General features: G+C 39.2%; 1 protein-coding gene across 1 annotated transcript in view; it reads right to left on the bottom strand.

Annotated features, from left to right (window-relative positions):
- The window catches only part of calcr (calcitonin receptor), a 77,090-nt gene that overhangs the window by 41,945 nt on the left and 12,384 nt on the right, over positions 1-22,761 (bottom strand). The window contains exons 3-5 of the mRNA XM_080862620.1: positions 6,010-6,077; positions 1,375-1,525; positions 851-958 (exon numbers count right to left, since the gene is read on the bottom strand). Of these exons, the coding sequence (XP_080718746.1) occupies positions 851-958; positions 1,375-1,525; positions 6,010-6,054 (304 nt within the window). The 5' untranslated portion in view covers positions 6,055-6,077. The remainder of the gene's footprint in view (positions 1-850; positions 959-1,374; positions 1,526-6,009; positions 6,078-22,761) is intronic.

Genomic DNA, 22,761 nt, shown 5'->3' with positions numbered 1-22,761 from the left:
TGTTTTTCTATCCTGCCTGACTCAAAGAGTACAGTAGGATCGTGTTTTACCTTGTTTACAGTGTATTAATCTTTTCTCTAGCATGTCATACAGAAGCAAATATGATTGGGCTTTTTCATGAATCTGCAACCAAGTAGTTATGCAAGGTTATGCTTAATCTCTACAGACTATTATCTTTATATAAGTGCACATAATCTGTAGGCAAGCAACAACATTTTTGCTATTGGAATCTTTCTGGTTTTAAATTTGTAGTGTCCAGAAGATTGGCCAATCAAATTTGAGCATTCAAGCAAATAGTTAGTACTAAGTTAAAATGTATCAACATTAATAAACAATGAATGGGATTGAATTATTGGCTTGGATATCTGCAGGTTACACCGAAACCAGTTGCACAGTTGTGCTTGAATGAAGATGGTTACCGTCTTAAGATCGTATTACTAAGCTGAGGCTGTGTGATAAACAAAAGCATTAACCTTTGACCTGACGAGGGGATTTACGTAATACATAATAGATAATCTGCCTCAGCTAAGTTTCACATCAATCACTCTATTGCTTTATGAATAAAACTGATGATACTTAATGGCTGATGCGTGGTTTCCATGCATCAGCCATTAAGTTTAAGACATATGTCTAAAAATAATTCTGTTATGCATAAAATTCATAAAACCATACACTAAAACTAAGCAGAACTCCGCAGCTGTGAAATTTTAAGTCCTTACAGAACAAAGTTAAGCAAGCTATCTGGCCTCTGTGAGACACGATTAGCCATTTTCCCGATGTTACCCAGCAGGTCTCACTTCAGACTGCCTGTTGCTGTAAATCTAGTGAGAGATGCGAAAAACGTTCTTACCAGTCGGGTAGAGTTGAGGATGATGCGGACAATTTTGTGTTACTGATGTCCCGGCTGGTGTCTCATCCCAGCACAACAAACCATCCCACATGTAATCACAGCGCACCCCTCGAAGAAGGAAAAAAAGAAAAAAAAAAAAAGGGGGGGGGGGGTGTAATTACTATCATAAACACTTATTTTTCTTACATAAGTATACTATTAAAGAAAAAACTTAAAAAGGGAAAATGTCCTTGTCTTTTCTACATTACGTTACAATTTAAAAATTTTTTTGTATTATTCATTTATTTAGTCAGAGTAATATAATGTAAAATAATGTCTCTACAGATGTGATTACGTCTTGCGGCCTAAACTTTAAAAGCCCTATTGGGCCAGTTAGCTTGCAGCAGTACCACTATCATCTTTAACACGAACACAAACATTGTTCTGGTCCCATTCAATAGTTTTACATCACTCCACCTGCAAAGCCCTCCCAGAGTTAATGGATTTGGTCTCAAGAAGCCTGAAATTAATTTGGGACCTCTCACCAGTTCTGCTTTCTTGGCGGCCTTTGCGGGACAGCTCGAGACATTTGTATTGACCCTGGCTCAGCGCCTGCACACTTTGTCCCTCTACAATGCTCTGCTGAGGACTGAGCGATGGGTCTGAGATTGAGTCAGTGCCTTCCGCTGTCCTGCACTGTGGAGACAACATGAATTAGAGTTGAGAGGAGGACATGCCCTACACTAAGTGCAATACGTGCCGTGGCCAGGGAAGCATCATTGTGTTGTTTGCGGTTTCTGCTCTGATCTACATTTCTTTGATCGTCCAAAAAAAAGGTAAATATCATCTTGAATGGTGATGTAGGTTTCAATTATAATATCTCAGAGTTTTATTATGCTTGGATAAAGATGTGCATTTGGATAAAGGATAGAAAAAAATGAAAAAAGTCAGCATGGAAAGCTTTTGAAGCATCTTCAAAGCTTTTCTGATGAGGATTTCACTCTGCTTTGAAATTCTACTCACGCTCCATTTGTGTAACTCATTAAAATGTTTGCAAGCTCACAAAGGACGTTAAGCAGCTGACTTTCTCCCAATGAATCTTTTCTCTGCTCTATTGTTTGTGTTTGGAGGTAACATTAAAATGGAGAGCCCGCTGTGTGAAATGCTGATTCTGATAATGCTGTTCACTGAAGGATAAAGAGCCCATCTTGCTGTGACTTATCTTCCTTCTTTTTTTGGCTGAAAATTAAGCCTCTCGAAGGCTCGTGCACTTGCATTTTCCAAATTCTTTGTGGAAATTTAGTACTTTGCTTGGGAGATTGTGTCTACATATCACAAATGAGATGCAAACCCACAATCCCCTGGTTGTCTGTGGAGGAAATACAAATTGTGACTAGATCAAAGTGTCGTCCTTACCTGTACGATAAAAAGTTTGTAAAAAAAAAGAAAAATACAAAGCAGGTTTTTAAAAAGTGGCTTTTGTTTGAGAGCTGATGTCCCATGTAGCAGTTTAGCAGCCGTACATATGATGTCACTCCAAGCATTGAAGTAAATGACGTCATACATACGACCACCAGGCCACCACCAGTATCAACAGCTGAGCTGAATGAGAAAAAATAAAACAACTTCGCATGTCATGGTCTAACAGCTTCATCACCTACACAAGTCTTTTGTATTCAACATGACAAAACCACACAACACAGAAACACGTGGCAGACCTGCACAGGTACATCAGGCATACATATTTAGCTGGAAGACCTCGTCCTCAACTCAAGCAGAAACGCAGGCTAGGAAAGTAAACTTCCATCTCCCTGCGACATTGAAGAATACCAAATGATTTTCCATGAAGCCCGTTGACTCAAAAAAATCTGTAAAAAGTTCAAAATTTTTCACCCAGTTGGTGTTGAAGATCATTTTATTAAGACCTTAATTATTCAACTAACCATAATTTGTACAAGCTCCACTTCAAAGTTTGACTTTTGATTGTAATACCTTAATAGGGCACATCATTACATGATAGAACACCATGCCAAAACATGTCATCCCTATATGACATACGGTTTGTGTTACGCTCTGTGACCGATGATTACAACAGCCCCATTAAGCTAATTGATGACATTCCTCAAAAGCTGGGGCTGGGGAAATGTCATAGCTCTCCAAGGTGCATTAAATATCTGATCCTGGTGTTCAGAAGAGCCCAAGATCAAGATTTGAGGTCAAGATCTCCATTAAGAGCTTTCTGCTGTAGGCTGTTGTTTATATGGCACTGCTATTGGACATTCATATAATGTCCAGAGATTGGTTATTAATACGAGATTATTGCATTAGGTTTTATTTCCTTTATTGCCTCTATTAACCTCTAACAGGAAGTTTACCTCCTGGTGTTTTATGCATAGTGAATCTTTAATCCATTTTTCTTTGATAAAGATCACAATTTCTACTCTCCACTGCCTTTCATTATTTTTTGCTATACGTGTATAGCCTTTATTTTGAGGCCATGTACATAGCGGCACAAAAGTGGTACAAAAATAAAACCAAAACTAAAAAAGTGACTTCTTTCTGTGGCTGATGAAAGGACGTGCTGTTATCAAAATGACAAATAACTTTATTAACATAGCACTTTTCAAAATTGCCATTACAAAGTGTGTTACAAGAGCAACAGAATAAATCCAGAGTAACAAACGTAAGAAATAAAAAGACAATTTAAAGCTAATTAAAGCTCAAATAAAATCGGGCAGAGCCTCGTCATTAAAAGTAACCTTGTGACTGACTTCCCCAATCCTGTTCCAGAATGCAATCGTGCGGTTAAGTGCTTTAGACAATGAGACCGTTTTTGTTATTTTGACTCTGAGTACCAACACAATGGATTTTAAATCAAACAAACAAGATGTGATTGAAGTGCAGACTTTTAAATCAAGGTTTTACAAAAGTATTGTATTAACTGTTTAAAAATCACAGACATGTCTATACATCGCCCCCAGGCTTCAGAGGCTCAGAGTAATTGGACAGTTGACTGGCAAGCAGTTCCATCTTCCCTCATTATTTTTTTTATCACAAATTAAGGAGATAAAACATCTGGAATTAATTCAAAGCGTTGAACTTTAATTTGGTAGCTGTTCACTTTAGCTCTCCAAAGAGGAAAAAAGAGATGTCGATATAAAGACAAAGATCATCATTAGGATTGAAAAACCAAAATAAACTTCACAGAGAGAGAGAAAAAAAAACTTTAGAAGTGACCAAATCAGCAATCTGGTGATTCTTAAACAGAAGGAGCGCAGAGGCCAGCTCAGCAACACCAAGCGGCCTGAAAGACCACAATGATGTGGATGATCACAAAATAATTTCCATGGTTAACAACAGCATCCAATACAACAAGGTGAAAAACACTGGTTAACGCTCAAGAAAAAGAAGTCCCAACTCTGCTAGAAAATACCTTAAAGACCCCATTGAGCAGATGGACGGATGAAAACAAAGATATTGAGGAGAAAAACAGCTTGAGTGTATTGCATCATCTGTCAAACACAGTGGAGGAAATGTTATTGCATGGGCATGAATGGCTGCCAGTGGAGCTGGGTCACTGGTGTTTACTGATGGCGTGACTGCTGATGGAAGCAGCAGGATGAATTGTGAAGTGGACAGGGCTATATTCTCTACTCAGATTTAACCAAATGCTGCAAAACCGATCCAACAGTGCATCACAGTGGACGTGGATAATGACCCAAAGCTTACTGCAAAAGCAACCCAAGAATTTCTCAAGGCAAAGAAAAGGAGTATTCTTCAATGGCCAAATCATTCACCTGAATCTCTGCCTCCACTTATGAAAACTGAAAACAGAAAGACCCACAGTATGTCATGGTCCCCCTGTCCTCTCAGGTTCTAAGTTTCTTTCATTCTTTTAATAATTATAACAGCTTAGATTTGTACAGCACCTTTCAAGAAACCCAAGGACGCTTTACAAAAGAGTATAAACAAACGATCTTCTCCATTTGCTCCATCTCTCTTCTCTCTATCGTGTGTGTGGGCTTGAGTATTAACTTTCTTTACTCCTCCCACAAGTAGATCCTCATCTGCTACCAGCAGCAGTATATAACCCTTGTTCTCCTCTCTGTTTCTTGTAGGAATGACTAATTTAGACCTCTTACCTTATTTGCTTGTTAACTTGGTGACCAGTGCGCCATACTTACCTGACCTGTCCTCCTTTTTTTGCAGATTGTGTCCTGGTGTGCCTGCCTGACTTACTCTTTTTCTCACAAAAAATACTTACCTGTGGGTTTGGAGGGAACTTACCTGCACTAGCGTGTGTGGAGAATATGTCGCAGTAAACACAGCTGTGGAAAACAGAATTTTACCTGCAGTTCTACTCGTGAAAGCAACCAAAACCAAGCTCTGCCTGCAAGCTGAGAGAACAGTGAACAAGTGGTAACTGGATTTGAACCTACAAAAAGAGAAAGATTTGAAACCCAGTGTTTCAATATCAACTTTAGTAGTGTTGCGAAACGCTGTAAATACTTACCTGCTGTGAATTCAAGAGTGTTAATCAAAGCCTTTGAACTTTTTCCAGCCTGTTGCACCAACCATGAAAAAGCAAGTGACGGCTACTGCAGTAAAGGCCTGGCAGAGCATCTCAAGGGAGGAATCCTAATTTGTCCAATTATTTTTGAGCCTCTGAAAATGGTGTGCTATGTATGAAGATTTAATGTAACACAAATAATAAATTAAACCTCTTGCACTAAAGCTGAAAGTCACGCTTAAATCACACCTTTTTGATCTTTTGATTGGAAATCCACTAAAATATTCATAAGTTTAAGAAATGACTTGTCCAATGTGTCTTTTTGCATCTGAAGATGTCATTTTACATTAAAACTGTTGTGATCTTCTGCATAAAGGGCAAGGATCAGCTATATTTTGAATAGAATAGAAAATGCACATCTATACATATATATACTTGGCTCATTTATATTGGGGGATATTTAAACTGGGGTAGTTCTACAGTTAATTTTACAGGGTGAGTGAATTTGCTGGTTAAAGAAAACCACTAGACCACAACATATTATACATCCCTTTAATGAGAATTGAATCTTGTTCAGGAAACATGTACAGCATACAAAATTGGCAAAGTGAGAGATAGGGCCTTCAGAAATATATGCCATTGTACATCCTTGTGTAAAAAGTGAGCTTACCACCAGGAGAAACCAAAGGATCCAAATGGAGCCCATTAACCTCATATCTTCCTCTCACAGGGAGATCTCTAGAGAGAGGGAGGAGAACAACATGTTAAACCTATCAGAAAAATAAATTGTCTACCGTGAAGGTGACTGACTAAACAAACAGTGTGCTGTTTCAAATCAGGATTACAGCTTCTCAGGAGAAAACAGTCACAGCAATCAGTCATCTGAAATGCAAAACACTGCAGCAGCGCTGCAGTTTGTGACATTCCACACTCCTCGCCTTTGTGCGCGTGCCTGGGAGATGGTGAGACGGCGTGTCTGTCAGGATGCGAAACAATGGCATAAAAGGAGTAACTTTACATTGGGAGAGCAAAAAGAATGATGAAAAGCAGAAACACATTCGGACCGAAATAGTTGATGCTCATTAATCATTTTGCGCTGAGCCTCTAGCTCCGCAGGACGACAGGAGCTGGGCGGACGGTTCAGTAACCGAGTGCATGTGAGATTAAAATTCTCTTCAGGTCTCTTTTCTCAGGCTAACAGAGTCCCTGTTGAAAACCCATCATTCTGCAGTTTGAACAGTTACAATGACCCACTGGTTGTTCTCCACACCCCACAGTGGCCCAGGGGGTACGATACGCATGCATGAGCCAGTCCAATAAATCACCATGAAAGGACAATTTATAGTATTTGTTTGGCTTCAGACGCACACGGATGGTAGGCTACTTAGCTTTAGGATGACAAATATACCTGGATCTGCCAAGAGTGTAAGTCTAGCGATGCTGATGTCTGAACAGGAATCCCTTGAATCTTTTCCAGTTCTTATGTTTCGACGTTTCACTGGTTTCCTTTGATGTGACCTGTTAGTGTTAGACTTCATTTGAACATTTTATTGCTGGCTTTTAAAGCCCTTCATGGTCTGACTCCTGTCTATACCTATGAGATGTTAACTTCATATGATCCGGGCCGCTGCTTGACATCTTCTGACCGGGCCTTTGTTAACGGTTCCAAAGGCTTTCATTAAGACAATGGGAAACCAAACTTTTTCTTTCTGTAAATCTCTTTTTGAATCACACGGTTTATCATTCAGTTTTCTATAGCTGCTCATGGCTTTATCAAATCTTTTTCACTTTTAAGACCCAAAGACTGTATCCTTCTTTTTCTTTTGATTTTTAAGTTATGTTGAATTGTTTTTAACTCTAACTCTAAATAAAAGTATTTTGCAAAATTTTACAGCTTACAGTTTGTGATTGAGAAAACAGGAAATGTTTTCTACCAGTCCCTTTGTGGAAATACATGCTGACATTTACTGACTAGTTATATGTATATATATATATGTATATATATAAAGTAAGTTTTATGCTCATGGTCACAGATTTTTTGATAATGCAAATCGAGTGTAAACCAAAGCTCAGTAAACACAAATGACACAACACAATAAGACTGTCACAGATACACTGATCCATTTGAAATTTGGGGTTTTAAAAATACAAAAATCTAGAGCCCACAGAGGTGATCTTAAATGTACAACTTGGGCTGAAAAACTGCTAAAATCCCACGAATTAGGTTTAACCCTTTAAAGCCGGTTGGAGGTTTTGCGTAACTATTTTTAAATCCCAGTAGCACTGCAACCACGTAAGTTAGCGCAATAATTTTTTTTGCATATGAAACTGGAGGAGTTGTACTTACATCTTATGCCATCAGCTTGTCCTCGGTCACAGTTTCGTTCCACATACAGCTTTGCAAAAATTGCATAGAAGCACTTGCAGCAACAAAAACATAATATTCCAGAAACACGGTTTTACCATCAGGGCCTTATGAGCCTATACTGGTGTTTTTAAAAGTTATGTTTGACTTTATGACATTCTGTGTCATTTCTGGGATGCTTAGGACTCATATTGCACTGCTGTTATATATAGTTTAGCTTATTTTGATGCATATGCTGTTTTTTTTGGCAAATTTGCAATATAATATTTATTTTCGTTTTTCCTGCAGTATATGAAAATTGGTGTATTTCAAAAATAAAACTATGAAGACACTCAGAATAAATTTCCTGTGGTTGTAAACTATTTTGTGCAACTTTTTTGTATTTACAGTTTTGAGAGATAAGCCTCTTAAATTTCTCTAACTAGAAATATATGTAAAAAAAAACCAAAAGATTTTCAATTTTTTTGTAGTTTATTGCACTTTTTTGCAATTTATGTAATTACTATGCACTTAATGCATACATATTATTAAAATGTGGGCTATAATGGTTGTATTGATGTATATCAGCTTGAAATGCTCCCAAAAATGGCACTACAGCATGTAAAAATATAATATAAGCTCTGGCGGATTTGGGTTCTATGGTAGGTCTTAAAGGGTTAAATAACAATTATAAATAATAATAATAATGAGTTAGAGAATGACTGTAATTAGCCCACTCCTAATCACCAAACATTTTCAGTCCAAGCCTAAATACTGCTCTATATTTTCCCAAAAATAGACCAGAATTTACTGGACTATTTTTCTGGGTCCACCTCAGTGTCTAAAAGCTGAAGATCATAACGACAAAGCAGTTTTCACCGCTGCTTTGAAAAGAAGCGGGGAAGGAAAACAAAGAAGCGCACAAATATAGCGATCATTAGGAAAGAGATGAGACATGACAGGCGAGGGAGAAGTATGGATCCCAAAATTGCCTCTAGGAGCAGAAGATCCATGAACACTACTATTACTGCAGCACAGAGGTTCCACATCAGTCACGTATCCTGCTAATCACCACTGGGTGATCACGCGCATGTGAATTTATCTAAAAGCGGATTAATTGCATATTCTGTGAGGCAGAGACTTTCCACAACGAGTCAAATAACAGTTAAACGCTGTTAGGACAAATGACATTACTCACTTCATGCCAAGTAGAAAAGGCATCACTGAGAACGACTGAAACTGTCAGGCAGGAAATAATGGTACTGAATTATTTCAATTATTTCATATATTTTATGTATGTAAAATAGGAAAGCACTTTAAATTTTAAATGCCACTTTTAATGGCTCTGTGAATATCAATATTACTCTGATAGATAGAGCTACAGAAGGTTTTTAGGCTAGCATAAACACTGGAAACATTGGGTATAGTCCAAAGTAAAAAAACAAACCAAAAAAAGTTAATTTTTATTTTTTTTAGATGGTAACAAGAATTCAAACAAAATCAGAAAATACACCTATGGACAGGTTTTTAAGGCACCTATTGCATAATTGAAGTAGTAGGAGAGCTGCTATGTAGGCATTGTTATAAAGATTATGGGAACTGGGTGTGTACTCGGTGCCGGGTAGGTAGTTGGGACTGTTTGAGACATCAATAACCCCTGGAGCATTTCAACATTATAACACACTCTCTGCCCATCAATAATAAATTTGCACGTTTCAAATCTTAACAGCTCTGCTTCACACGTGACAGGACTCAAACTCAAATCTCCAGGCTATATTCGACTTTCATCAGGGAAGAGGTTAGGCTATCCTTTCCCATTAGCTCCATGTACGTGTCTAAAAATAGACCCCAGAGCATTTTGTAGGCGGATGGGTCCAATGTGATAAGAACAGTGAGGCATGAAGCTCCGCACACTCCCCGTAGAGAAGATGAGAGCGAGCGCTCAAACAGGATGAGGGGGCACAGAGGAGAACGTAAACAGTATAACAGCGCTGTTTAGGACTGGAAGCTGATGCAGAGCGAGCGTAGCTGCAGCAGGTTAGGTGCAACATTAGTTATACTCTAAATAAAATACAATAAAATACAATGAAAACCATTTATTTTCACTTTAAGGGTAAGCTAGAGACTAAATGACTGTTAAAAGCAGTATGTCTTTAGCTTTTATATATTAAATGAATTCAAAATGATGACATCAGCTGCTTCTATTATGTCTTTTGTCTTTGATTGGTGATTCCAACAGCAGATTTCTTTTAAGCTTAGAATCTAGATTTGTGCCTTTTTTATTTAAACAAACTGCAAACGTGTAAAGGGCGCAATGTCAACTTTGTGTGTGCTGCTTCTTATTGGAAATTTATGTGTTTTCCCTCCGTTTTTCCTTCTCCTCCTCTCCCCTTTTCTGCCTCTCTTTATGTCGTCCCTATATCAAACTGACAGCAGCAGACAGAGCCACTCATCTCTTCTCTTTCCTCATTCAGCGAGCGGTCACAGGCACTGTGACAACACAGATTTGTGCTGACATCACATCGGTGATGGAGGATGCGGCGGCCCGATGCAGCGTCTCCTGACTCACCGTTTCAGACCCCATCGCTCAGGCTGAAGGGAGCAGGCACACAGACGTGCTCTGGCATGCCGTTGCCAGGTAGCGATAAATGAGCCGGATCATGATGCGCGCTCAGGTGGATTAGTCTGATAAACTGACAGATTGTGAATGTTACCCGCAAGGCCGTTGTATAATTCTTGCTTAAAGAGCAAAATATTTGAACTGATTTATAAACTGCATGATCTACAAGCTGAGGAATTTCCTTACTGCTACTCAAGTTTACAACACATCCATAACCGCACTTCCCAGGAAGTTTTATGTATACTATGTGACGGCCTCCTGTGCTGTCAAAGAGAGTGATAAAGATTAGAAATAGCGTGTGGATGATACATCGTACATATACGCATTAAATAAGAGACAATGTTCACTCATTAAGAGTTAACAATAGAATCAGTGTATATCCAGTATTTTGGTATTGGTGGAAAAATACAGTGGCCCTGAGAGGCCAAACGGACTGCAACTTAAGAAAACAACAGCAATAAGAAAAACGCCACAAAAGCACACAAATCACAACGGAAACAGGAAAAACGGAAATAGGAAAAAAAGAAAACAGAAATAGGAAAAAACTGATTTCCAAAAGCACAAGGGAAGTGTTTCTGGGGAGACAATAACTCGACGGACCAGTTGCAGGAACCAAAACATGCTAGGTAAGTGTGTTTGTTTCTCATGATTCATATAATACTGATGATGGATTTTTAGGCTAATAATTAAGCTAACACACTTACCTCTCATCTTTTCTTCCCTCACAAAACCGATAGATCCTCCACTTCTTTTAAGTGTCTCCCAGCTCAATTCTTAGCATATTTTGGTTCCTGCAACTGGTCCGTAGGGTTATTGTCTCCCCAGAAACACTTCCCTTATGCTTTTGGAAATCAGTTTTTTTCTATTTCTGTTTTCTTTTTTTCTTATTTCTGTTGTGTTTTGCTGCTTTTGCAGCGTTTTTTTTTTTATTGCTGGTGTTTTCTTAAGTTGCAGTCCGTTTGGCCTCTTAGGGCTACCGTAGAAAACTAAACACACGTGCAACAATACATAAATATTCATATATAATCCTTAAAGCGCCTCATAAAATAAAGCACACTGGGATAAAATAACCCATTTTCTTAAAGGTAATCTATGAAGCTGATGAAGTAATGTTACTGTGTTATATAGCACAATGAGGTCTGTCTCTTAAACCACAATATATCAATATATTCCTACATTTATGTGAAATCTCTTTTTTTCCTGCAACAGTAAGCAAACTTTGTGGATTCAACGCAGCTTAAATCCGTCACTATAAAAGCCTGTTTATATCATTCAAAGCACAGAATTCAATTTCACAGATTGAATGTTTACCAGCAGAGTTTTCACAACCATTTCCTCCAATAAATTGCATCGCCCTGGGCGAAAATAAATAAATTAAAAAAACGCCTTGTGATGAATAAGTACATATATCGCCAGCTATTTAAAGTCTCTGCAAGTTTACTTTCAAACTATAATAAACTTTAACAAGACAAAGCATGCCAACAAATAAGAACAAGTAGAGAAAAATCCAGTGAAGATAAAAACCTTTGCGCTGCTTTGCCCGTGTGGACTGATCAGTCACTTCCAACACTTTGCTATGAGTCACGTTTTAAAGTTGGAAAAATGTGAAAAGACTTGTTCGTGTTTTTTAGGTTTATCCTCTGTCTAAAAATATACCAAATGTTTCTCCAATTAAAGTAAAAAGAACAGCTAGAGTTGTTTCCTCTCCACGCATTTACCTCCTCCACCGCCTCCATATCCCACTTTTCTCAGCGTTCTGATTTCCTCTCTGGCCTTTATTTTCGTTTCCATATATCTCCAGCTCCTTTAATCTTTTCCCCCTATCACCTCCTTTCTCTATCGCTCTCTTGTCCGCCTCCCCCTGTCTTCACTCCGGCTCCCCCTTCTCCTTGCCCTCCTTCCTTTCTCTTACAATCTCCTGCTTTAAAAAAGGTCTGCCTTTCCAGCTTCTTTTTCAAAGCTTTTTTCTCTCACTCCCAAGGCAAGCCTAAAATATATGTCAGCTAAAAAAGTGGTTAAAACATTAAACAGCTTCCTGTTATAGAATTTTTTTTTTCATCTCACTTGGTTGCATTTTAGAACAGTGCTATTGCTAATTGTTGTTCCGCAGCATATTTCACAGAGAGATCAGAGAGCACACACATCAGCTAAAATATATACTCCGGTGAAGCAGCGCACTACTGTTTATACTGGATTAATATTATAGTCGTTTCTCAGGAGTGGGCATGATGCTTAAAAAGTGCATGTATGAACACGTGTGTTTTAGTGTACAGATGGAGCCTGTTGTGTAAAGTCCTCTGAGTGCTCAGAGTATAAAAACGCTACATAAATAGAAGTCCACTGTAAGGTGACCATGAGGGTCTGAAAGGTGCCTATAAATAAAAAAAATGTATTATTTACCATAGTTTCTGTAGCTTAGACAAATGAGACTGTTTTTCAGTGTATGGGGGATAAAATGCAGTTAGAGCACAAGTGGAAGTTAATGGCTCCGGCTTGGGGTGTAGAGATTTTAATACGGTACTAAAATAAATACCAGCGTTCGGTTAACTAGATTGATATTACAGGCAAAATGATGTCTAAAGCAGGCAATTATTCCACATGTGTGTTATCTCAGTATAAATACTTTAAGCTCTTTTCCAGTATACAGACCGGATTATGCTGCTGAATATCACACAGTGGAAAGGTTAAATATTTTAGAGACATGAGAAATTACAGTTGTGTGACCATGCACCTGCCAGTAATGATGCATAATGACAGACATTCATTAGTGTCACTAATTTCACTTTACCTGTCACCATAGAATGGCTATTAACTAACAGGCAGGAGCAATTAACTTTTCCCAAGGGACCACATGAGAAACTGGGACTGTTGTGGAGGGCCACACCACAACACTATTAGTGTTGCACCATTTTCTTCTCTTGCAATGAAAAACCTTAAAAAACATATATATGTATTTGGGCATACAAATTTTTCTTATTTAAACTCAAGAAATATTACAGAGCAAAACTTGATCCGTTGTGAAGACTTTGAATTTGCAAACATTACAGACCGAGCGCACTGCAAAAAAGCAACACAAAATTCAGATATAAGCTTGTTCTGTAACGTATAGACACACTCTACACATTGTGTTTTTGCGGAAACTGCTTCAGCATTTAGAAGAAAATGAAGTCGACATCAGGCAGTGCTTTAGTCCTGATGTTTCTAAACAAGAAAAGGAAGAAACTGAGATTCCTGGTTCATCCAATTCACAGGAGAAGGCAGCAGCAGAGGAAATTTCATGGTTTTTCATGGTTCAAATGAGCTTGATGTGTGCATGTTTTGAGCTAGAAGTGCACTTGTTGCCATGTGCAGTGGTCTGATTGGTCACATCTGTTTATTCAGGACGGGGGAAAAAATCAAGCTCAGTTCAATAAAATAAATTTTACAAATTCATCCAGTGAAATTACACGGGCAGACTCACGTAAATATTAACGCACAAAATATTTGCACAGATTTTACATGTCTGGTGTGTAAAGTCTGCAGAGTTTTGAGGGCAGCTTATTGTGGCGGCCCTCCACAACAGTCCCGGTTTTTCATGAAGGCAACACTCTGCTGAGCCCAGAGAAAATGAATTGTACATATTAAGATTATTCAGGGGCTGAAAGATGGGAGCTGATTTTACATGAAAACGCACTTGAACTTATCTAAATTGCTGTCAGACAAACAAACAAAAATAAGTCGAGAATCGCTGTTTCATAGGATCATCATGTGCCACTGAGTCTACACCACCCACACAGACCATCCAGCGGGACTGTCTCCTCGAGCAAAACCAAGGCCGCTGCTGATTCTGTGGTGCGAACTGTGGATGACCAATGGAAGACCAAAAACGTTTTGACAGGGGGACTCATCTCCATGATGAGCAAACAAATCAAGATGCAACTGAATACACAAAGCAAAAGTGATTGTACAGTTAGCTCCTCCAGCACAATGTGTCTCATCTTCAGGATTTCCTGCATGTCTCATGCATTTTAGGCATTCTACAGTAGTTCTCTGATTACCTTTCAGTGAGTGCACAAAAGAGATCTTCATTTAAAATCCCTCTCTTCACCCCACCTCCCCCCACCCCCTTCTATTAAAAGCCCTGTTGTCTGCACTCAAGTGCCTTTCTGAAACCAGGCCTGTTATTTAGCAGCGAAGTGGCAAGAATATGGTAAGAGGGGGATGAAGCAAGGAAGCATTGTTTGGTCTGTGTTCCAGCTGGTCGGGACAAGTCTCCTGTAATAGAAAGACTCTCCCTGGCTCTGTGTAAACAGTTGATTTATACCTGATCTTTAACTCCATGACGTCCCACACACTTCCTCTCCTAGACTAGAAAGAAATTAAATAGGGAGACAGTAGAGAGAGACGAAGAATTATAAAGGCAGGTAAAGAAGGGAGACATGAATACAAGGAACAGGCCTCTTTTGGGAACAGTCTATCATACTCTAGACTTCCAGATACAGTTACTTAAACCGCTGCCCATGATTCCACTGTTTCAGTTTCTTCTAACTAAAATGGTCTCTTTTAAAGCACCAGAAGCATACATCACATGTTTATTGGAGTTAACTGGTGTTTGCCAGGCAGATGGGGAGCCATCTCAGCATTTCCCGCACAGGGTTTAACTGTGACTACATGGAACAGGTTGGAGGCTCCCAAGCCACTCTTCAGCTCCAACAGCTAATAACTCAACTGTAATGAGCAGGCAAAGGTGTGCCTGTGCATCTTAAGGACAACTTTTCTTTTTCCCTCCATCCCAAAGTGAAAATGCTTTTTTTCCCCTCCATTTTTGTCACATGCCTAAACTAGCCTAAATTGGGCTTTACAGTGGGGTCCAGCAGTCTGCCCAGACCATGCGTTGGAAGGCTTTTTCACTTACTGTATGTCCGCCACTATAAATAAAATGCAGTGTGGATCTTTGCTTCTGAGCTCTGTGTCTCTGCAAAAACAACAAATTATTTACACCCGCAACCTGTTCTTGGAAATCTCAGATCAAAGAAAATGTAGGTCAGAGCAGAGTATCACAAGAGCCGTGGAAGGCAGTGCAAATGCTTGGCCCGATAAAATCAACCCTTCTGGCTGAAGAATGCTAAGTATCTGCAACTCGTTTAACCAGAGACGTCTCTAGTTGGATTTTTCCAGCATCAAACACAACACTGACAATATACAAATGTTATAACTTTAGCAACCTAATCAGTATCTATTCATACATTCAACAGTTGTGCATCCATAAATGCAGTTTCTTTACAGCTGAATGTCTGGCTTGTTTTCCTGGCGAGCACATGCAATCTCCTTAAATTTCCTTTTTTGCTCTGTTTTGTTCTCCACCACCTCTGAGGAAATGATTTGCCTCCTAAGCTCCTAAACTAAGAAGCTTCTCTACTGACTCTAAAGTTGCAGCTGTGACACTTCCACAGCACTGAGAATTAACCAGAAGAAATTAAACGCTCTGCAGAGCAGATAGGAACAGATGGGTGATAATTCTTGCACATGCTAATCGGGGATTGTTTATGAATACAAAACTACTTGTTTTCCTCTTGGAATAAATTCGGAAGGAAGTGCAACTGAGCTTGAAAAGCAAACTTCTCCCACGTATTGAGTTACATGTCCTGTATGTATCCTGGCAGCCATTTAGCTTTGATTTTTGCAAACTTCGCCCACAACTTCCTTCTACTTCTCGCTCTTCAGCTCTTTTTTTCCACCGTCTCTGTTTGTCTATCAAGGTCATGGTTGTCTTTGCATTAATGTGTGGAGGGACCACCAGGACTCAAAATTCCCCACGCGTCTCTGTCTGTTTTGCAGCTGAACCAACCGGCCGCTTGGAAAGCCGGCGCTCTTTGTTCTTTCTGCCCACAATGTCATGAAGTAATGGCTCTTTCCTTACAAACATATATGATTCTACATGCCTCAAATAATATAAGTATCATCCTTGTATGGATACGTATGCCACATATCTAATAATGAAAGTTTTACCTGATGAATTGCCTTTAGTGACATTTAGTATTGCACTTCTGCGATGCATCATGCACAAACTTATTTATTTATTTGTACATTTTATGTTTCCTAAAATTTCAAAACTTCTCAAATAAAAAAGAACAAAAATTGATTTTCTTTTTTTTATCGCTTTGTATTTTCTATGAATTTTCAACTTGAGGTTTGTCAAGCTGTGTCTTTTCTTTCCAAGTATGCAAATAGATAAATATTCCCTTCACGTTCACAAGTGATTATTTTCTGATGGAAACTCTACTACTGTGGGTTTACAAAAAATGGACCATCACTCAGCATTATGCTTATAGGCTAAACATGGAAAAGTCGCCAGCATTGATAAGGTGGCAAATTTTGCCGGCTGACTGGTCAGATCGCACCTGTGGATGTGCGATTGGGGTGCGATGCTGTCTCGCAGTTTCCTTCAGCTTAAAAAAAAGGCTGATATGTAAACTTCACAAATAAGCATCAATTTCCTATTACTTTTATTAAGTCATCTTTTTGAAGTTAAAAATAAAATCCAGTCATGATTTTATTGGGTTCATTTCACTTTCATTTTTTTTGTTCTTTTTTTCAGAAAGCCTGGATTAGAAACTGGAGTTTAAAGGTTTAATATATAAGCTGGCATTTAGGAAGCATGCAGGATTAAGATGTCACTGGGTCTGTCTGACCAACCAGTTTCTGCAGGATTTTTTTTTTTTTTTTTGTCTTTGTTGTGTTTTTGCTGCAACAAAGATATCTAATTATTTTTAGATAATAAATATCCAGTTCTCTTCAGATGCTTTGGAAAAGCATCCTTCTGATCTATTTTTCTTTTTTTTTTTGGCAGAACACAGTCACCTTCTTTGATGCTGAAGCAGCAAATCAGTCAATCAAGAGAACAAAATCATTACAGAATAATAAACAGATGTTAAACACTGCTAGTCATGCAAACAGCCCAGTCAACAAAAGATGAACACTGGTGTGATTAGTGCTTTCAAAGCTTTCACTCATTTGCATACGGGTGATTAATTCCTACCAATGTCATCGGATCCCGAGGGCCGCTGCTGAAATGGTGTTTAGTTAAAGACCTACTTTCATGGCGATATCTCTCAGTTCCTCGAACAGAATTGTGCTACGATACAAACTCTTGCAAACTTGCAGAGACACTGGCTTATAGCAACTGAAATCATCGTGTTGTATGACCATTAAACAAAAAGTAACAAATTTACAAGACACCTTGTGTAATGGGTCGCCCCTTTGCAACCGGTATTAACCAGTACCACCGTAAAACTGCACATACAAGACGCTGCACTCATGTCAATAAACATGTCAGGATTTCCAGCAAGTCCAGAGACCACTCAGCTGTGTTTACTGAATATTCACCCAGTTATATAATCCACCCGAATTAAATTTTCTCCTCCTAATACCAGTTAACAAAGAAGTTTGTTTATGAAGGCAAGCTTTGTTCTGTCAGATGAGCAGCGCCCTCCCTGACACTGACACCTCCCCATTAAGGTTTTGTTTATTTCCTGCAATGATTAAGTGTCACCTTATACTTTCAGCTTCTCTGAGGTTCAGGTGTTTACAGACATCTGCCACTGAACGGAGGGTATTTCCAGGGGATGAAAGTCCTTTTATCTGTCAACCTTTCCTTTCCCCCAGCCCCTTCATTTCCTCTTGACTTTCCACTGAGCACATATCTCATCTGTCAAACAAGTCAATGACATTTGTTTGTCTCATTTCCCAAAAGCAGAGCGTAGAGGACAGATGGCAAATGCAGTACAGTCGCTTCCAAGTTTGGGTTCAGTGTTACAGAACTTCACTTCAAAAGTTCACTGAAATATTTGCCAGATAGTTTGACATCATGGGGAATACATTTATTTTTATTTTTGCCCTTAGTAAAATAATAATAAAAAAAAAAAAAAACATTCTCGTGTCTATGTGTTAAATATTACGCTAGCTGGAAAGCTGGAAATTGTGAAGCTACTGCACCAAACGGCACTGTTACTGACATTTTCTGCCTGCAGAGAAGAAAGAAAGATTGCCAAAGACATACAAATGACTATTTTTACACTTAAAACATAATCTGTAATAAATTGTCCATTTCAGATGTGCTGGCAGGCAGATATATTTGGACACAGCATGGCTAGTCTTTTCAGCTATGCTAAGATGCTATAAATTAACCATCTGGCTTTAGCCACAGACGTGAGAATGGCATCACTACTTCTCAAAATGTCAAAGACAGCTGAAATGTCTATCTAAGTGAATAACTGGATAACCTCTGCGTGTTACCCATCTGCAGATTCTTGGGCTATTTTTTCCCCCACGTTTTCCTGTCGGTGTCAGAAGCCCGAGCTTGGTTTCTGCAAGCTGAGTCTTTACTTACGATCAAAGACTGTATCTTTACTCTAAAGTGCCACATTGAAGGCATTACTAAATAAAAGAGAACAAAATGAAGCTGTGCACCAATATTGTGCCTTTTGTGCAGAGCAGAGAAGAGTTGCTACAAATCAAAGATGAAAGATAAGCCCCCTCTGGACCAGGGATCACAATCAGACCTAAAATGGATCCCAGAGGGCAAGATCAGAAGACCCAGGGGCAGACATCTAACTTAATCCTGCTACTCAATCTTGAACTCAAACAAGACAGTTTAAAAAGCAGCAGAAAGAGAGGGCTTATTCGGATGGAAAACGATAGGCGCCTGTTGGAACAGCTAATAGCTCTGGGATGTACACTGAGTGAATGGAACAAACATTCTCAATGATAAATCAGGCTAGGTGGGAGGAAATAAAAAAAAATAGGTTGACAGAAATATCCCTGCTACATCGTATAATCCAATAAGTCTTCAAATTGAAGATAGCGCGACACGCAGCGGCATTCGCACGCACACACTGAAAAACGCTCACTTTTAATGGATGCAAAATACTATAGTTATGTCTGTAGCCCTTTTACAGCCATCAGAGCAAAATCTTTAACAGATATGGAAACACATTTCCAAGAAACCAATCATTTCCCTCAGGCAATACACAGTCCGCATAAATCCCGTACTCTACTATATCACTGTTATTGACGCGTTTCGCCTGGAGAGAAGAAATCCACAATGCCAAGGACGACCGTTTAAAATGGCCTGTCAGATGAGCAACTGCGCAAAAATTGTATGTGCAACATAAATACGGGAAGGAAAAGAGAAAAAAAAAGCCAATCGCAGTGCTCGTGCCTGCAGGGCACTGCGGCACAATAGCCTTTTTTGCTAAGCCCTATTAAGGAGTAAACTATATGCAAATGATATCAGATGATACAAAAGCTGCAGAAAAATGGGAGAGGAGGATAAACTGTTATCAAAGATTTCTTCTCCGGGCTGTACGAGTGAGTGTGAATGAGAGGGATTACAGTATTGCACACTTTCCGTGTCTGCTCACGCGCGTGTGAGGAAACAGCGTGAGTGGATCTATAATTACCTTCTACTAAATTTATGGCGAGGTGCAACTGTGTGATTGCATTCCAAAGTGTTACAACCTACTTAACACTCGTGTAAACACACCACTGCTGCACGTATGCGGATCCCAGAGTGTGGTTGGAGTGCGTGAGTGTGTGTGGTCCAGGTACGACTCACATAAAAGTGTTTATGGAGGGTGTTTTTTTTTCCTTAAGGGGACAAAAAGCAAGTATGTTTTAGGTTGATGGCATGTTTTAAGGTCGAGATTCGAGTGAGATTGCTCAGGACATCAAAGTAAGTCACTGTAGTGTCCTCTGAGGACAGACAGTGCTACACTGCAATACATTTAACTGTGCTGTTACATGTCTGTGTGTTCTACAGAGGAATATTTACTATAAAGGCAACTAGGCAATAAATATATGAGCAACAGCTAAAATATTTCACCTATAATGACTACAGCAACTAACTAAACAATCTCCAGATGTCTTAGTTAAGTCAACTAAATGCTGGCTCTCCAATTAATAAATCTATGCACTGTAAAAAATAAAAAACAGACAAAAGAATCTCTCTTTTGATCTCTGTGTTCTTCCCAGTAAATGCTTTCCTGCTTTTACTGTCACTGTCACCAAGTAACAACATAACTTATCACTGCTGCACTGACAACACACAGCTGTAACGGTGATGCACATTATCCCATTTAACCTCTCTGGAGAATTGCAAATCGCTACAAATAGCTAAAGTGAAACTTCTTCATCCTTTTTGGAGATCTGGACACAGCCCGCATGCTTTTCTCTTTATATGAGACTGACAATCAGCCATCCGTGTTTCTCCTTGCAGGAAAATGCAGCCCGAGTTTCCTCGCTGGACCAAGAGGAGACACGCTATCTCGTTCCAGATAAAATATAAATACATTTCTCTGTAAAGCACTTTATTTAGCCTTGTTCTTAACGTGTTCTCTGCAGCATAGCAAACTACCACTTGCCACAAAGAGGGCATATTTTTTTATGGCAGTATGATCTTGATCTCTGATCCTGCCCCTGCAGGATATCAAGAGAAAATTCAGTTTTTCAGCCCAGATCTCTGATTATTGTTTTGTTCTGGGTTAATTGCATAAGTACACAGAGTCCATCAACGCATTCAATCTGTTCATTTTAATGCAGAGGGGGGGAAATGGCATTATGAAATGTCAAGTCCTGTTAGCGAACACAAAGACCAAAGACAAATGTCACAGTGACAGAAAAAAAAATGGTTTTATTTATACTGGCATATAAAGTGTACTTCTGTTTAAGTTATCTTTATCTGAAACTAATAGCATGCTGAAGACCAGAAAGGTTCTCCAAACTCCTTTCCCATTGTTCATCAGTGCAGCCTCAACCTGAGCCGCACACTCATGCACACAAACATCCACTTCCACTAGCTTTAGCCATCTGCTCCGCTCGCTATGAATATGAATGTCTCCCGCAATTACATCAATTTCACTAACATATGCCGAACGAGGAAAGCTACTTCACAAAGTTCAAAGAAAATGTTGAAAGTTTTGAGAGATGGTAAAAAAATCAACCTTGATTGGAGGCAGCAGATAATGAAAGACCCGAGTGCTGCTGCCTGAGCAGAAATGTCTGGAATGAAACCAAGCCCACAGAAGGTTCCCAAATCATGCGCATACATGGGCGAGAGGATTTTTATTGTGCCTGAATAACAGATCTAATTACGTTACAGAGAATGGAAAGGAGGCGGCCTCGCTACACACGCATCTTTCACGATATTTTAAATCATATACTCTCAAGATTTGCTTCCCTTAAGCATATTTCCACATCCTGCAGGTGGCTTCGTACGTCAGCATGACACCTTTTAAATCTTCTGTGTGACCCAAGTTTGAGCGGCAGGTAGGTCACGCACCGCATGCAGAATCTCTTGTTGTAAAGTTCACTGACTCTGCAAGAGTGATTAAAGGAAATCGTTGGACTGCACCTTTACTTCCAATGCGGTGCCATGTTTCCTACTGCATTTGCAGACCAAATGCACAAAGGCTTGCTGCTAACTGTAATGTGAAATGGGGGAGTAATCTAGTGGCACTCTATGATTGGTCATGCCCTGACTGCAGGACCACATTAGGCTCACTTTAGCTGATTGTTTTTTATTAAATTTTTTGTATGTAACTGCAGCTCAGAGAATCACTCATCACTAAACTCTTCTATTGCATGTGCAAATAGCCAGGTCCACTTCTCTTCCTCACCCTCTGGGAATATTTTTACTTGCAGAAATGATCAAAAAACAGAGAGCCGAGGGAAAAACTGACACTTCTGTGTCCTTCTTCAGAAGCAGGAAAACTGACTTCAAAATAATCCACTAATAGTTATAATAATCTCAATATTTAAAAAAAAAAATACAACCTTAGATCAGAGCGCCTCTTAAAACTGTGTTGTGTTTAACTTCGTGTTCCTAGATAAGCACAGTTATCTATTCAGAATCTGTGTTTTCAGCTGCCTGAAAAGCTTAGATTTTTCCAGATTTCTATGATAGTGGAAAAGAGAAGACGTGCGTGGGGGGGACTTGGTGCAAATATATCAATCATGTTGCTTTGAGGACATCTTGTCAGGTGTGCACAGTATCAAAGAGTGAAAAAATGCCTCGAGATCAGAGTACAGTTTCTTCAAAGTGATGGATGCGAGCACTGTCTCGACAAACAGAAGCATAAATACATCATGGAAACCTGTTGTCGTGCAAAAGAGGTTGCCGCAAAATGTGCACATTAAAAACTAGGCTAATTCCAAGTCACTGCTCTAAAAATAACTAATGCGATGTAATTATTTAAAGCTGTCTTTCATTTTTCTTCTAAGGATCTTTTAAAGCTTCTGTGGAAAAGCTCTGACTTTTCTTTTTGTCTGGTCTGCATGTGCATTCAAATGGCGAATGGTCGGAGTGTTTTATCACAGCGTAAGTTCTTTGTCTGCAGCGGCTGAAGGTATTCTTCTGCACATGTCCTCCTGGCTTCATGCATTAACTCACTCACTCATCCATAGACACACACACACACACA

This window comes from Rhamphochromis sp. 'chilingali' (genome assembly GCF_963969265.1).
Source record: "Rhamphochromis sp. 'chilingali' genome assembly, chromosome: 17".
NCBI lineage: Eukaryota > Metazoa > Chordata > Actinopteri > Cichliformes > Cichlidae > Rhamphochromis > Rhamphochromis sp. 'chilingali'.
The sequence above is the reverse complement of the archived record's forward strand: the minus strand, read 5'-3'. Positions and strand labels throughout refer to the sequence as shown.